The sequence below is a fragment of the Petromyzon marinus genome, chromosome 48 (assembly GCF_048934315.1).
Source record: "Petromyzon marinus isolate PM22_M1 ecotype Great Lakes invasive population chromosome 48, UKy_Petmar_22M1.pri1.0, whole genome shotgun sequence".
In the NCBI taxonomy this organism is placed as follows: domain Eukaryota; kingdom Metazoa; phylum Chordata; class Hyperoartia; order Petromyzontiformes; family Petromyzontidae; genus Petromyzon; species Petromyzon marinus.
This window is the reverse complement of record NC_133714.1, coordinates 2,578,795-2,594,996: the sequence shown is the minus strand read 5'-3', so window position 1 is coordinate 2,594,996 and position 16,202 is coordinate 2,578,795. Positions and strand designations below refer to the sequence as shown.

The 16,202-nt window shown below is 53.8% G+C and overlaps 1 protein-coding gene across 2 annotated transcripts in view; it reads left to right on the top strand.

Annotated features, from left to right (window-relative positions):
- ATXN10 (ataxin 10) overlaps nucleotides 1–16,202 on the top strand; it is a 66,913-nt gene that overhangs the window by 30,750 nt on the left and 19,961 nt on the right. For both annotated transcript variants that reach the window (XM_076074457.1, XM_032972530.2), the window contains one exon: nucleotides 1,924–1,987. In XM_076074457.1, the coding sequence (XP_075930572.1) occupies nucleotides 1,924–1,987 (64 nt within the window). The remainder of the gene's footprint in view (nucleotides 1–1,923; nucleotides 1,988–16,202) is intronic.

Sequence of the window (16,202 nt, the reverse complement as noted above, 5' to 3'; positions counted from 1 at the left end):
CCATTCAAGTTCCGTGACGTTTCGCCAACGATTATCTGTGGCCGCTGGGTTCTCAGCACTGCGTGCTAACCGCTGCAGCACTTCTCACCCACTCGCCAATCCATTGAAGGAGTGTGCAACCCAAGACAAACACAACTTGCATAACTTTATTGACGAGAATCCAAGAAAGGTTCACTGAGTGTTCAAGGCCATACTTCAGGGAGCGCCTGAAATTTTGTATGTTCAGTCTCATTTAAAAAGAAATTAATGTTTAGAATTGTGTTTGACTAGCCCCCCCCCTCCCCACCCATGCATCTCGGGTCGTCCAACACGAGTCTCACTTTCATGTCCGTGATATCTTCTTCTGCTTCATCATCCCCCTCCTTTTGTAAGGCAGGGCGATTATCATCGTCAGTTGCGTCGATGTCGAGGCCCGTTGGCCAGTTGCGTGCAGTCGCCCAACAGTGCCCACGCGCTTCCTGCGTTCACCGTCAGCAAACTGAGTCACAACATCGTTCCCGTTATCGCAATCAGAATCTTTTGTCTATGCTCCCGAAGGGATAGGATGAGCTATAAAGCTCTTTTTCACAGACCGGTTCAGAGCGTTACAACAACAAACAGTACAACCACACGACAGTATAGGAAAGGTGAACAAATCACAAGAACCTTATTTTATTTTACCAGGTGAAGCCGACTGAGCCATTGGCTTTCTGCGGCCTCACGTAGCGACATCGCTGGATGGCGCCTAACACGGTTCACGCTGCCGTGGGGGAGCCTCGGGGACACGCGCACACAGAGCCAAGATGACAGCCTCTTGTGCTTTTTTAAATTTCGGGTTTGCACCTTCACGCGGTAGCGTTGTCGAGAAAAAGGGGCTCGCGAATCCGCTCGCGAAGCCTGCGGAGGGGGGAGGGAAGCAAACCGCTGGCATTGCTGAGCCAGCGGTTGCCGTGAAATGAAAAGAATTGGTTAAGACTGCGATTCCTGACGGGCGTGCGCAGTCAATTTTTTTCCGGGCAGTGCGAGGGCAGCTCTGGGAGAGACAGCGCCCGCCAGTAGGTTTCTGGCCCCTCTGTACACAGGGGTTGGATTGCTCTTCCACGCCATGACTGGCACAGCGCGGGTAGGCCTTCATCCAACAGTGTAATGGACAAAGGGGCTGTAAATGATTATAAGTTATATTTTTTTTGCGAATGAATAGCAGCCACCTGACTGGCACTCTTGAGACATTAAATTCATAAAATATATTGTCCAATCGTCCTAACCAGCACCTCAAGCGAAGGCATATTCTATGAATTTGAATTAGATTAGGATCATCCTTTTAAAAAAACAGACGACTTGGGACTCACTGTTTCCCGCGGTAAATAAGTAAATGACATCGTGGTAACTCTCGCCGACTCCCCTCCTTTCTGGGTCATCATCACTCGCATCTCACCACGTGTTTCTTTTTTCCTGCCGCCTTCACCGGCGAAGCGCGCTCGCCGCGAATGCGCGGAACGGCGGGGGAGCGAGCGAGCGAGCGAGCCCCCCTCTCCTCCGGCCTGCCGCGTCTATAACGAGGGCGGCCGTCGGGGTGAGCGCGTCTTGGAATGGCGACCCGGTGCCCGGGTGCTTGGGTGTGGCTCAGGTGGCCGAGTACGTTCGACCCGAGCTGTCAAAGCTTCCCTCCCCTGCCCCTTGAGGCAGCGATGCGGGCGAACGGCGCGGCTGCGACCGCCCTCTTGTCCGCTTGCTCGTCGGGCGTTGGAAATTAGTCGAGCAGCAGGGCGGTGTTCGACACGATCGATCGGCGAATGACCTTCCGTTTAAACCGGTGTCTCTTTTTATGGTTTTTTTTTTACTATCACACAACGGCTTTCGTCATGGAGGGTAGCATGTCGCGGGGGTGGGACGTGGACAGCGGATGTCCAATGTGGCCTTTGTCTCTCTGTGGTGCGCGTGCAGGTGCGCAATCTGGAAGGCATCCCCCTGATCCTGGAGAGCACCAACATCGACGACAACAATCCCTGTATCCTTGTTTTTCGCCAACGACGGTCGCCTCGCCGCGTTTGTCCGCGGGCGTCCGTCCGCCCGGCCCGTCCGGCCTCCGCTGCCACCACCACCACCTCCGCAGCGTCTCCTCCGCGTCGCCGTCTCGCGTCACGCCGTTGTCGTCATCGTCCTAGGCTGTGGCGCCGAATCGGAGGTGGGCGGGCGGGCGAGCGGGCGTGGGGGGGGGGGGGATGAGCATTCTGCGAAACTCTTTTTCAAGTAAAACTTTTCACGAAACAAAAAAACCAACCCAACCTATCAGCCCGCCGCCGCCGATATACGGCGCGCTCTTCACTTGATGCATTGTTGGACGGGAGGGAGCGGTTCGTCCCGGAGAGGAAAAGATTGGCTCTCTTTTTTTCCTTTAAAAAAAAAAAATGGGGTGGCAGGGGAAACCGGGAGGGTTTGCGGATTTTTTGTTTGAGAGGGAGCGAAGCAGTCGCGTTAACCTCCTGTCCGGTTCAGAATTCCTGCCGCAAGCACACAAATACACAGATCCCCCATGTAGCCTCGACAGACTGCAGGGGCAAGTGCTGTTAGTGAGCGCCTATGAAGGCTAGCACGGCACACAAGGGGGGTGGATGGGCAGCACCACGCCCGTCCCATGTTTACACATTGCACCGGGTAAACATTCGAGGCTCAGTCGACTTAGGGGAGGCCCAGGTACCGGTTCAGATAATTGTCACTTGTGTTGGCCGTGAGTGGGAATCGAACTCAGGTCGCCGGGATCGTAGCGCAGCGCATTAACCACTGCCCTACTGCTCCCCATATCTGTGCTCATGCATGCACACATGCACACTCGCACACACTCGCACACACACGCACACTCGCACACACACGCACACGCGCACACACACGCACACGCGCACACACGCACGGCCTCTTCCCCTCCGGCAAAGATGCACCGAATGCCACGGCGCTCCCCCGCCACCCCTGCGCACCACCCCCCCAAGCCTCCACCCCTCCTCCCCGCCCACCCCTTCTTTAAAGTGTCCCTTCAACGTGTAATACGAACCCACTTGTGCTGTGCTGTACTGTTGTGCGGGTGCGTGTGCGTGCGTGCGTGTTGCTCGTGTGCGTGCACGTGCGAGCGCGCCGGTGCGTACGACCGCAAGCGTGTGATGATTGTTCCCCCGTGCGTGTGCGCGTGTTCTGCCACGTGTGTGTTGGCGTGCGAGTACGTGCACGTGCGCGTGTGCGTCCGCTTCACTACGAACCCGACGATCCCAGTTCCATTCCCACCCACGGCCAACAACGGAGGCGAATGTCGGAACCGTTGCTGGGCCTTCCCAAGGTCGGCTCAGCCCTTCTATGAGTATTGCAAGTTGTGCGGTGTGTTAACCGTCAGCGCTGGGGAGACAAAGGCGGGCCGGCCGTGGTCCTGGCCACCCACCCCGTCATGCGTCGTGCGTGTGCCGTCATTGGTGCTACTCGTGAATAGAAGTCACCCCAACAGTCTGTTGAAGGCTATACGGATGATCTTTGTCTTTGTTCCCCTGTGCATTGTGTGTCGGTGTGTACATGCTTGTCGGTGTATAGTTAGCCTTCACTTAACGCGTCGTGTTCACACTATAACGCGGCTCCTCTATTAGGGCACACTTTTCGCACAACGCGGAACGCACGCACCGTTACAGTGTGGATAGCACGCACCGTTACAGTGTGGATAGCACGCACCGTTACAACACGGAACGCTCTGTTATAACGTGGGACGCACCGTTGCGACTCGGAACGCACGCACCGTTACGACGCGGCTTCTGAGCGGCGGTCGACGACGGACTACCTTCTTCAGCTGCGGCGGCCGAGCGGTGTGGGAATTCTGGGTGCGGTATAACGTTGCGGAATGACACGCGTAACCCTCATCCCACTTCTTCGTCCCGCCATCTTACCGTCTGCTCGTACGTCGTTGTCGCAACCCCCGCCTCGGCTGGAACGCATCCACTCCCACCGCGTTCAGCGATGGACGACCGACCGACCGACCGACCGCCCGCGCGTGCGTGTTGCATCGTGGCCGCGTGCGCGTCGAACGGCGCCTCCGTCCACCGACGCTCGCGCGCCTCAACTCCCGGCGCTTTTGGGCCCCAAGGTTGGCGATTGCGAATTTTTTGACACCCAGGACCTCTACGGGGCAACCCCGTGTCTATTGCGGGGATTGTCGTCCGCTCGTGCGCGTGCGTTTCATCCGGACATTTCTGCTTTCCGCCCACGTCCAAACATCTCGATGCAGGGACCCCTCCGAGTGTAGTATTGACATTTACTGAAGCTCCCCTTCATGACGGGGGGGGGGGGGGGACGTCATTATGTCTATCAAAGCTCCCGGCGCCAGCTGGCAAGTTTTGGTTTGGCGTGAGATTGGGAGATGATGATCGTGGTGATGGTGCATTTCTGCCTTTCGGTCCGTTTAATGAGATTCACCAGGATCATCATCGTCGTCGTCAGCAGCTTCGGCAGCCGTCATCGCCGCCCTGCAACGCAACGTCGGCAGCTTTTTTTGCGAGCGACATTTTCCACGGGGGTGGGGGGGGGGGTAGGAGAAGGTGGGGGGGACGTACGAAATTAATATCGAGAGAGAGTGGCTTTTGCCACCGCCTATTTCTCGCCGTCGATTTTTTTCTGTTTGCCGGTCACGCGCTCGCACCGCCCCCGTAACGTTGTTGCCGCGTAACGGTCGGGGTTTTCCCAAAGCGCGCCGCCGTCTCCGCCGGAGCGATGTTCAGCCAACGGGGGCCCCGGGTCTGCGCTCGAGCATTTAGCCCCCCGCCGCCCCCCCCGCCCCCCCCCGGCATCCCCCCCCCCCCCCCCAGAGCGCCCTCGCAAGAATGGGCCGTTGTCGTGGACGCAGTGGCCCAAATGATCCATCCGTATTCCCCGAAAAACAAAACAAGGCTTCCTTGTAAGTTGCACGCGGCTTAATGAAACCATTCTGCATGCGAGGGCATTCATTTGAAAGACTGAGAATGAATGAATGAGCGAGTGACTGAATGTGGTCGATGGCAGAATTTTAAGGAGTGCGTGCGTGCGTGCGTGCGTGTGCGCGTGCACGCGCGTCTGCGCTCAGCGAGCCGCTTTGGCTGTTGAGCACGTTGGGTAAACTTATATATGCGTGGAGGCGCTCCCCCCGGTTGGGCGGAATGGGTGGGTGGGTGATTGGTCGGGTGGTTGGGCGAGTCTTCCCGGGGTTCTCGGCTCGTGTTTGCCCACAACGTCAGTTTCCCGCGGCCGGTCGTTTTGAAGCCTTTGATCGTGCCGGGTCCGAGGGAAGGGAATCGGCCCGGCCCCTGTGGAAGGAAACTCGCGCTGCCCCGCGAGAGGCGATAAAGCCGCCCGCCGATTGTCCCTATCCGTGTGTATCGCTCCATTTGAATTTAATTGCTTTCATTTTATCCTTTGCGAGTGGCGCCACGTGGGAACGTCCCTTTTTATCTTTGGCTGGGGGCCGGGATTCTAGCCCAGGCTATCGGCGTTGTTGGCTCGGCATCCGGTGGGAACGTATCATCGATGCACCCCATCCACCATGCGGTGAATTGTCACCGATCACGATTGACTCTTTGGTTCTTTCGGTAAAGTCTTGTAGAAATAAAAAAATAATAATAATAGAGTACGACGTTTCGATTGCAACACAAGCAACCGTCATCAGGTAGAACTAAATTTGAGAGAGAGAGACCAAAACACAGACACGGAGACACACAGACAGTCTCCGTGTCTGTGTTTTGCCTCTCTCTCAAATTAAGTTCCAGCTGATGACGGTTGCTAGTGTTAAAGCTTAAAATCAAGTTTGGATCACGATTGAGTTCGCGAACAATTTTTTTTATTTAAAGCTTTCGTGACTGCAGGGATTCATATTCTTGGTTCTTTCGGTAAAGTCACGTAGAAGGGAAACAATAAAATAATAAAAATATAAAACAATACAATTCTCACGACGATGATTGCTTGTGTTTCAGTCGAAACGTCGTGAGAATTGTATTATTTTATATTTTTATTATTTTATTGTTTCCCTTCTACGTGACTTTACCGAAAGAACCAAGAACATTATTATTTTTGTGCGCTTGTGGTCCTTGCAGTGCCTCCTACCGGCTCGTGACTTGGTTCAGAAACGCGGTCATTTACAAAACATCTTGGGGCAAAAAGTCCACGTTTGTATGTTGCGTTTAACTTCTTTCGCTCACCGTACGTAGCCAACCGTGCTAATCGGAGGTGTAGGAAGCTTGGGTAGATGCATGTTTAGGGAAACATTGTAGGCGGATGCGAGTAAGGCACGTCACTCGCAAGGGTGACGGACAATGGTCAAAAATTAAAGCTGAACGCCAGCAAAGGAATGCAACGCGTCCGACAGAGAACGTCCGCCGAGGAGATGGAGCGATGAAATCAGTTTGTGTGTGGAGCAGATGCAGGATCGTGAGAGATGGTGGTAGCTTGGGGAGGGTGACGGGGGTGAGGGTCCTTCATCCAGCAGTGGATTGACCATGGCTGATGAGCACGACGGCACATGCAGAATCTAGTGGTGGAAGTCTCAAGAAGCTAAGGGTGCTGTGAATCTGTTGAATCTACGTTGCTTTGAATCTTTTTGATTTGACAGTGTTATTCATATACAGCATTTATCGCTGTCAACCTGCAGAGTTTATTTACGTTGGGTGTGGTTCAACAGCTTTCTTAATCGAATCTGTAGAATATTTAGTGGTATTTAATATGCAAGCTCTTCAGCCCGGCAGCCTCCGCTTCACCCCAACGTCGCTCGTCCTCAGACAAGGGTTTGTGTCTCTCCAAAATGTTGACGTTGCGGGATGGAACGGCTTTACAATCTGCCGGCCAGCGCTGCGTTCCTAGATTTGACTTTGCGTAGTTCCGTCCGATGGCCAACGGCGTGTGCTCTCTGAAACGGGGGGCCTCGAATTGTTTTAGCGCTCGAACGCTCGCCACCGGGGCAGTCCAGGCAGGCAGCGCTCGCACAGCTGTAAATCCATTGCCGTTAAAAACCTGTGGGAGGGCACACCTTCATGTACCCGGCATATCATAATACCACAATGAATTACCCAACTATTGGAGGACATTTAATGTGGGTTTTTTCCCCCCGCCCCCCCCTCAAAATATTTGTTGGAGGGTGGGTGGGTGGGTATGTGAGTGTGAGTGGGTGGGTGGATGTTTCGGGTTGGGTCCCTTGGCAAAAGGTGGGAGGAGGACAATGAATGAAAACGTGGAACTGGAGTAGTCGTTGGTTGGGGGCCCGCCAAGTGACACATTGGTGTGGGCTGCCGGGTTTCAAAGTCGCGCCGGGTGTGCGTCAGCGCCCGCCCGCCCGCCCGCCCGCCCGCCCGTCCGCCCGCCCGCCCGGCCGCCTGCCCCGCCAACGTTCCTTGCGCTGGGTTTTCGCGGAATATTATTCAACGGCGAGCTGATACGCGGCGCTTTGAGCGCCACCGTGGGAGGTGCCCCTCTCCATCTCATTGCGGGATTATCGCCGTGTCCAGCTGTCAGGAAACTGCTGATAAGCACCTATTCCTACCCCTCGCGTTGCACTTTTGCCACGGTCTGCGCAGCTCCCCCCCCCCCCCCCCCCCCAATTTAGGATTCTTAAAGCCGCGCGGCTGCCTGTTACTCCCAACGCCGGTTAAAGCACACGCGCGAACCTCTCCCTTCAGCTGATTACATTTTGAAGGATTAATACGCGTGCAATGTAACGGCTCGGGGAATTATTAAGGCCTGAATTAGTGATTTGCGATACGTGCGTCCAATCGCGTGCGCCGTTAATAGTTTACGATCGTTGCTGAATTCCCAGCGGATTTCGCCCGCGCCGGGTGCCGGGGTGAGGCTTCGCTCATTTTCCGCTCGGGCATTTCCAAAAAAAAAAATAGGGGTACCAATTCTTTTGAGTTATTGAAAAATCTGTTGTCTTGTATATAGATTAGGGTGCCCTTGAAGAACTCCAGATACAAACTTTGTAACCTGAGGTGCAAAAAACGAAAGAGTTCACATTTTCCTGCCCTCCCAACCCACCCACCCACTCACCCCTCTCTGCCCCCCCCCACTATCCTTCTTGGGGCCACAAATTTGAAGGTTTGTGGGCTAACAGATGTTTCTGTAGGAAGAAAAGAAACCGCACACACGCACACCGCTGCTGTATCTGTGCTAAACTTCAGCCTGCAGGTGCTTTGCTTTGTAGTTTTTCTGAGTGGAGATTCATTTTTGGGAGGGGGTCCCCTGCTTTGGAAGCGTTTTGGATGTTTGCGTTTTAAAAAATTACGTTGCATTTTAAATTATTTCCCTGTGTTATATAAAGTAAAAGTTAGAGGGGAATGGGGGGAGGGGGGTGGGTGTGGGCGCGGTTGCTTTGTCGAACTTGATTTTGACCACCTAGCAGACTTTCTGAATACCCACGTTCTGCTGACGAGCATGGCTCGCGTTTAAGCAATAATAGATGGAAGCAATTTACGGCTGAGAAAAAAAATTACTTTGCAACTCGCCGAGAGGTAACGGGCGACGGGCGTTTTTTTTTCTTTTTTCCAAAACGGCGGTTTGCGTTTCCTCGTTAATTAACGCCGGGCAGCTCCCACGGCCCTCGCACAGAAGTCTCTTAATTGAGCGTCACCGATTGAGATTGCCGTGCTCGTTAACCCCCGGGCCCTCGCACGCGGCGGACCTGGGCGGCGGAGGGGGGAGGGGGGGGGGGCTCTTAACCGAGGGCCCGTTCAGAACGAGGCGGGCAGATTGATGAGGGCAGCACAAGCGCTCTTTGATGGGTAGCCGTTAGCATGCTCACTCATTAAACGAAACTTTATAACTTAACTATTTTTTTTTATTTAGCCAGGTAAGGCCCACTGAGCTTATGTAGCTTTTCTTTTTTTATAAGCGACCTGGCTATCACAAATGGTAGTGCAACGGAAGTAGCTATTGTGGAAATAGCTTATCGTCGTTGGGAATAGTATTGCATCCAATTACTCAAAACGCGTGACGTTGATTCTAAATGTTGGAGGGTAGACCGGGGGGTCCACGCGACCACGGGGAGAACGAACATGCAATCTCCAAATATACAGCAGGGGTCAGGATCGAACCCACGACCTCTATACCAGGCGAGGTAGTTAACATGTCCTAGCCACCGTGAGGATGATGAGAGAGACATGCACACTCCAAATATCGAGCAGGCGTCGGGGTCAGGATCGAACCCACGACCTCCTCTATACCAGGCGAGGTAGTTAGCGTCTCGCCACCCCGGCGCCCGTCATTCTCGCGTAACCATTCTCCCGCTTAGATTCGAGGATCACTGAGTTTCTTCGCTACATTAGCCTCAATGTAACGTGAGCATCGAGCGTGCATCGGTCGTAACAGGATTATGACAATGATTTAGAATTCGTAGCACGCAGAGTTTGAGAAATTATTACCCTGTATTAGAGGATTAATCCTTGCAGTCACGAAAGCTTTAAATTGAAGTTTGAGAATAGTTAAGAGTCGCGGGGAACCACAGACACCTCCGATTAGCACGGTTGGCTACGTAGATATATAATCAAGCGGGAAGGCGGCTACAACTGGCACCAACAATTGCCCATGTTCTGTTACTTGCTCACTATTTGGTAGTTAACAAGCGCACGTTAATTATTTCCGTGATTACCATTAGCTGGTCGCGTTCTCATTTGGTGGAAGTTAACGTGCTTCCTATCGGTCGTAATCGGCACGCTCGTTAATTGGCAGTGGCTGGCAAGCCTGATTAATTGCCACTAATCGGCATGCACGTTAATTGGTGGTCGTTAACACGCCCACTAATTGGCAACCAATAGGACGCTCACTAATTGGCAACAATTAGCAGGCTCCGCTGTTGGCCGATGAGACCTCGTTACCGGGGAGAGCAGCTTTCGCTCCCCGCTGCGTCCCCCGCTTTGATTGAGCTTCGCGGGCTTCTCCTCCTATTTGTTTAAGCTCTTTACAGTGACAGGCCAGGAATGCAGATGGGCTGAAGTTCTCACAGGGGTGGCCAGATCACCCATCCCCCCCCCCTCCCCATGATCCTCTACACCCCCAACACCACCGCTACCCCCTGCAGACCTCGCCACCCCAGCCATCCCCATCATCTACACCACCCACGACCCACCCACCCACTAACTCCCTTACGGAGGCCTCTGCCTAACGACGCCGCCGCTCACCATTAGCCGGCATGGCTGGGCACGAAAGCGCAAGTTCGACCCTGGACCCTCTTTTGTCTCTGCCCCCCCCCCCCCCCCTCCCAACTGGCAGCGGCTAGATGCAGGTGTTGGTGATGCAGTAATTACCAACACTGGCAGAACAATGATGGCTCATGGGATGTCACGGATAGATGCCGTCCGTAAGCGTTGATGCTTTTTTTTTGCTTACTCGAGAAAAAAAACTGGCATCAGAATCATCATTTTGCGTTTGGGAAAACAAAAAAAGCCCTGCCTTTTTTTTTCTTATCACCACCGACTTTGTAACAAAATTTATACGAAGAACTTGGAGTGAAGGAATTCCCTCCCTGCGCCGTTCCCACCGATCATGCGCCCCCATTTGCGCCACCACCCAACTTTCCTTCAGCTTCTTTCAATGCCCGACCCTCTATCCCTTTTAGTTCTCTGTGTGCTCCACTGCACCTCTCTCAATCCATCCAGTCCTCCCTCCATCCCCTCCCTCCCGTCTATCCCTCCCTCCGTCCCTCTCTCCATCCATGTAATCCTCCCTCCCTCTATCCGTTCCCGCCATCCCTGCCCGCCCACCCTCTCGTCCCCCTCCCAACTCTCTCTTTAATTCTCCAGTTTTTATCTCTGTCAAGAAAAAAAAAGCGTCTTATTATAACCACCTCTTGGCCACTCAATCGGCCTGTGTCAAAATACCGGGGGCGGCCCCAACAATGGTGTTTTGGCTGCGGTCCTGCGCGCCCGCTGGGAGAGCCGCGGAAGGGATGCCGCGTGCGTGACGCGGCCGGGCGGCTCGCTTGCGAGCCTGGGCTAATGAGGGGAGGGCGGCCGGCTAACGACGGCCGCCGAGTGGGGGGCGAGTTTCACCGCGGCTCCCACAAGGAGGGCACAATTAAGTTCACAAAACACCAATTATGGTGATCCCCCCCCCCCCACACCACCCCCCCCCCCCCCGCGCCCGGTATCCTCCGCCGGAGGAGTTCTCATACAGCCGCTGAAGTGGGACGGACGGCGAGGGGAGGAGGGTTTTTGTGTGCGCGAGCGAGCGAGCGGGCGGGCGGGCGAGTGTGTGCCCCCGTGTTTCGCACGTTTTTTTTTTTCCCCGTGTTTAGCAGTTCCTCGGTATTTTGCGCGAAAATCCTCCCTGAATCTTTATTTGGACTGGATCTTTATTTGGACTGGAGGAATCCGATGAGCTTATGAAGAAGCTCTTTTTCAACAGATGTCCGGTATGGCGGGGCGGGTGAGCGATTTAACGCGGTGCCAACATTTAATGCGGCACGGTATCACACTTTGCGCGGCGCGTAAACGCAATCGCACCTCGGGACGCTTCACACGAAGCAATCTTTAGGCTATGTGAAAAGGACTTTAACGGCATCGGTCTCAAGCACGATCTGGAACAAGGGGGGAAATCGTAATCAAAATGACGACGGTATAAATGCAGACGGTCGTTCCGCCGCACGACTGCCCCGTGCTTTGACCGCAGGCGAAAAAAGTTGGCGATTTTTTTTTATCTTCCCTCCCTCTCCCACCCACTAATAATTGGCCTCAATTAGTGTCTATCACAGAAACCAGAAGGGGAAGGTGGCTGGGAGGGGGGGGGGGCGGAGTATAGCGGCCGTGCGTTATCGTCGACGAGCGAAACACGAACGCCCCTCGCGAGACAAGCTCCCCTTTTATATTTGGCACCTGCGCGGCGCGCCGAGGGAAGGGGAAGGAAAAAAATACATACCTGTTTACGTCGGCGGCGTTACCTGCCTGCCAGGCTCACCTCTGTTCTGCTCCGCCAACCAAAGGGGAAGGCCGCCTGCCGCCGCGGGTCTCTCTCCGCAGCTCTCTCTTAACAGCGCTCGCTCGGCTGGCAAGCTCGGAGTCGTTAGCGGGAGGGAGCGGTGGAAGCCACCGGTCTGGAATTCCCGTGCCGCGTGGAATATGGAATTTATACTCTTTGGCTCTTTCGGTAATGCCACGTAGGTAGAAAAATAAAATGAAGCAAAAATAATAAATCGCGACGTTTCGATCGCACCGCAAGCGGGTCGTCCTCAGGCGGAAAAAAAATTATCCAGCAGTGGAACTGCTGAGCCACCGAGAGAGCTGTTACAACAACAAGAGGTTATTTATGTGGCGATGGGCAAGCAAGCGGGGTCTGAGCTGGAAAGGAATTCCATCCCCGGACGCAAGCACGTCAGTTGTGTTAATGGGGAAGATAAGGGAGAGAGAGATTAGTGGGAGAGATTAGCATGAAATGAGCTTCCGTCGCCGCATAAGAGTATCGTCCCCGCATATGCGCACAACAGCAGTGTTAATGAGCTTGGCTGTGTTCACTCCAGCGCTGTCCTCTAGACAGTCTGGTCCCTTCACCTGATGAAGGCCACTTGTGTTGTGGCCGAAACGTCGTGATTTTTGTTTTATTTTTTACCTACGTGACTTTACCGAATAGAACCAAAGAGTATATATACCCATCTTCTCGGTTGAAATTGTCTCTGTATTTATATATCTAGATGGCTTCACGGACAAATCTTTGATGGTAGCCCGAAGGTTTGCAGAGTACCTTGGTCTCGGAAAAAACAATATCGTGCGAGCCAACTGCGTTATAACAATGATCAGCCACTGCAGAGGTATTGGTTCTGCCGTGTTTCAAATCTGACGTGGTTGCGTCCGGGGATGGAATTCCTTTCCAGCTCAGACCCCGCTTGCTTGCCCATCGCCACATAAATAACCTCCTGTTGTAACAGCTCTCTCGCTGGTTCAGCAGTTCCACTGCTAAATTATTTCAATATGGAATTTCCATACTTGCTCAGATGTGTCAATTCATTATATCACGAACTTGGGCAGACTACACTCGGTCTTCAGTGGACCAGACATAATGCAAAATGACTCGTTTACTATCATTCAAATTATTATCACCATTTTGATCAAGGTTCCACCTCCAATAGCCCTCGGCACTCACACACACACACACAAGCGCCGCTGCGTATTCCTTTATTTCCGCTGCCAGGTCGGGAGAATCGAACCGGCGACCTCTGCATTGCTAGGCCAGCGTGCTGACCGCCGTTGCATCGTTCGAGCCAACCGCCATTGGTAGATGGCAATTTTCTCGCGCTATAATTATATTTCTTCCCCGCGGTGTCGGTGACGAATCGAGTCCTTTTCGCGGTGGGAAAGCATCGACCGCGGCACCTCTTTTGCCCCCCCCCCCCTTTTAGAGGTCGACGGAACATTTGACGCGAGTGCCCCCCCCCCCCACACTTTTCCCCCACTGCTGGCCGACCGAGCCCTGCGTAAAATTTGGCCACGAGGTCCGAGTGTAGTGTTAAACAAACAAAAAAAAACGCGTTCACCTTTCTCCGTTTGCAATTCCTCCCTTTCACGGAATTCCTGTCTCGTGCATTTCTCCGATGTTGTTTTTTTTTGATGCGGCGGAATTTATTGGAGGTCGCCGCGTTCAGGAATTCCTTTTCCAACGTCCAACATGACCCCCTACCCCCGCCGTCCCCCCCACCCACCCCCCCCCCCCCGTTTCTTTTATTTTTTGTTGTTTCTGCCGCTACCGCCGCTGTCGTTGAAAATCGCCGTGCGTTCGGCCACCCAGGATCGGTGGGGAGGGGCCTCCCAGATTAAGCGGATTAATGGACGGATCCCTTAACGAGTTGTGAGTGGCGATGCAGAAGCGCAGCGGGAGGGGTGGGGTTGGTGTGGGGGGAGTGGGGGGCTGGGGGGGAGATCGGCAGTCGATCGCGGCCCGGGGCTGTCCAACGTGCGGGACCTGAGCCCCCCCCCCCCATGTCGGTGATCTTGCTCTCGCATCTCTCGTGACACCCCGTGGCACAGTGGTTGCGAGCCGTTCACATTTTAATGGCGTATCCTCCGCTCTCTTGTAGCGAGATGTTAACTACCTCACCTGGTATGCAGGAGCTCCTGGGTTCGATCCCAACCCCTTGGCGCCTGCTGTGTATTTGGAGTTTGCATGGTCCTCCCCATGGTTCGCGTGGATTTTTTTCCGGGTCCTCCGTTTTTTTCCCTCCGCATTTAGAATCAACGTGCGTATAGAGTATTTGACTGCTGTAAATTCCCACGTGATGAGCCACTTCGCTGAGCTATCATTTGTGGCCAGGTCACTTTTGAAAAGAGCTATATAGCTCAGTGGGCCTTACCTGGTAAAATAAAAAAAGAGTTCAGTTTAGATGCGGTATCCAAGATTAGCCCTGCTTAGATCGTGAGGTCTTGCGAGATCAGAATGATATTTTTTTATTCATCCGGGAGATATCCGATGGAGGGAGTTGGGGGGGGGGGGGGCAGGGGGCGCGTTCAGCTCTGGGTTGGTGGTCACACGAACTCACTGCCGTTTAAAGCGACCGCGCGTTCGAGATGCCCGTAAAGGCAAAAAGAGCACAGCTCTGGACACGCGCACGACGAGGTCGCGTGGGAGACGGGGGGGAAGGCGACAGGCGAAGGGAACGACGATGACGCGGAGCTTGTCCACGGTTTTATTTTGATCGCAGTTCGAGCCCAAGCTGTGGGCCACCACAGTAGCGAGATGTTAACTACCTCGCCTGGTATGCAGGAGGTCGTGGGTTCAATCCCGACCCTGACGATGCCTGTATATTACCAGTATGCATGTTCTCCCCATGGTCGCGTGGATTTTTCTCCGGGTGCTCCGGTTTTTCCCCTCTGCATTTAGAGTCAACGTGCGATTATAGTTTTTTGGCCGCTATAAAATTTCCACTTGATAAGCCACTTCGTTGAGCGATCATTTGTGGCCAGGTCGCTTCTGAATATAGCTCAGTGGGCCTTACCTGGTAAAATAAAAAATAGTTTAGCTTGAGTTTATTTGTCCCTCTTAACGGCACGGCACTCTCCCCCCCCCCTGCCAAAGTAGGGTTCCCTAGCCATGTGTGATCATTCTTAAGTTGGTGAAAACCTGCACGGGCGTTCGTGCCACATTCGTGGGGGGTGGGACGTAGAAGGGGGGGGGGATGCGGGGCGGGGGGGGAGTGTGCGAGGGAGTGGATTAGTTTTTGGGTGGTGAGTGGCAGCACTGGGGGGGGGGGTTAGGAGAGGGGAGCTGGGGGAGTGAAGCAGGCAGTGAGAGGTGGAGAGTTGTTGGTGCTTGGGTGGGGGAAAGTGGTGGGGGGGAGACGCTGGGTGGTGGGCGGATTTTCTCACTGCAGGATCACGGGCAGCGGAGGAATTTGTTTTGACACTTTGGACCCGTTTCAAAACACGGATCGAGCCAGGCGATTTTGGGATTGACTGTAAGCCGCAATGGAGCGTACGAAACAAATAAATAAATGTGTAAATAAGCACGCGGGTTAATCAATGGGATGTGCCTCTTTTTACAAATGAGCCCCCCCCCATTTCTGGGTGTGTCGGTTCTGCGAACCATATATATTTTTTATGGAATACGTTTTTGACTTTTCATTGGCCTTCCGGCGGCGGTAGCGGCAGCGTCTCTCCCACCTCGGCCCCTCCGCTTAACGCGTCGCTCCTGTTGCCGCTCTGCGGAACTCGTCCGGAAGGACCTCCAGGAGGGCCTTGAGACCTTGCAGGAGGCATTGGGGAAATGTTTCGCCCGATTTGTCTTGGACGAACGAATCGCTTCGCGAGAGGGAACCACGGGCTCACTTGCACAATGTTTATATTATTCTGCTGTTCTGAATGTCCAAATGATAAACAACTCGAGCCATCATTTGTGGCCAGGTCGCTTTTGAAAAAGAAGTTCATACCTCTGGGGTTTGCTTGATAGGATGGGGATGGTTTAATTGTATTTGCATGTGTTTGGGTGATTTGTTCACCTTTCACGTACTTTGCACTTGTATCGTGTTTTTTTTATACTGTTTGTTGTAACGTTCTAACCCCGTGCCCCTGAGTGGCCATCTGTGAAAAAGAGCTTCGGAGCTCATCGGATTCCTCCAGTATAAATAAATATTCAGATGCTGGCACAGATGGGTCCATGAACGCACCTGCTGCACTGCCGTCTCCTGTGGGTTTGAGACTTTGACAGGTGAGCCGCCAGGTTCTGCTTGGCTAAGCTGTCAATCAGCAGAGCGCCCTGCCCTGCCC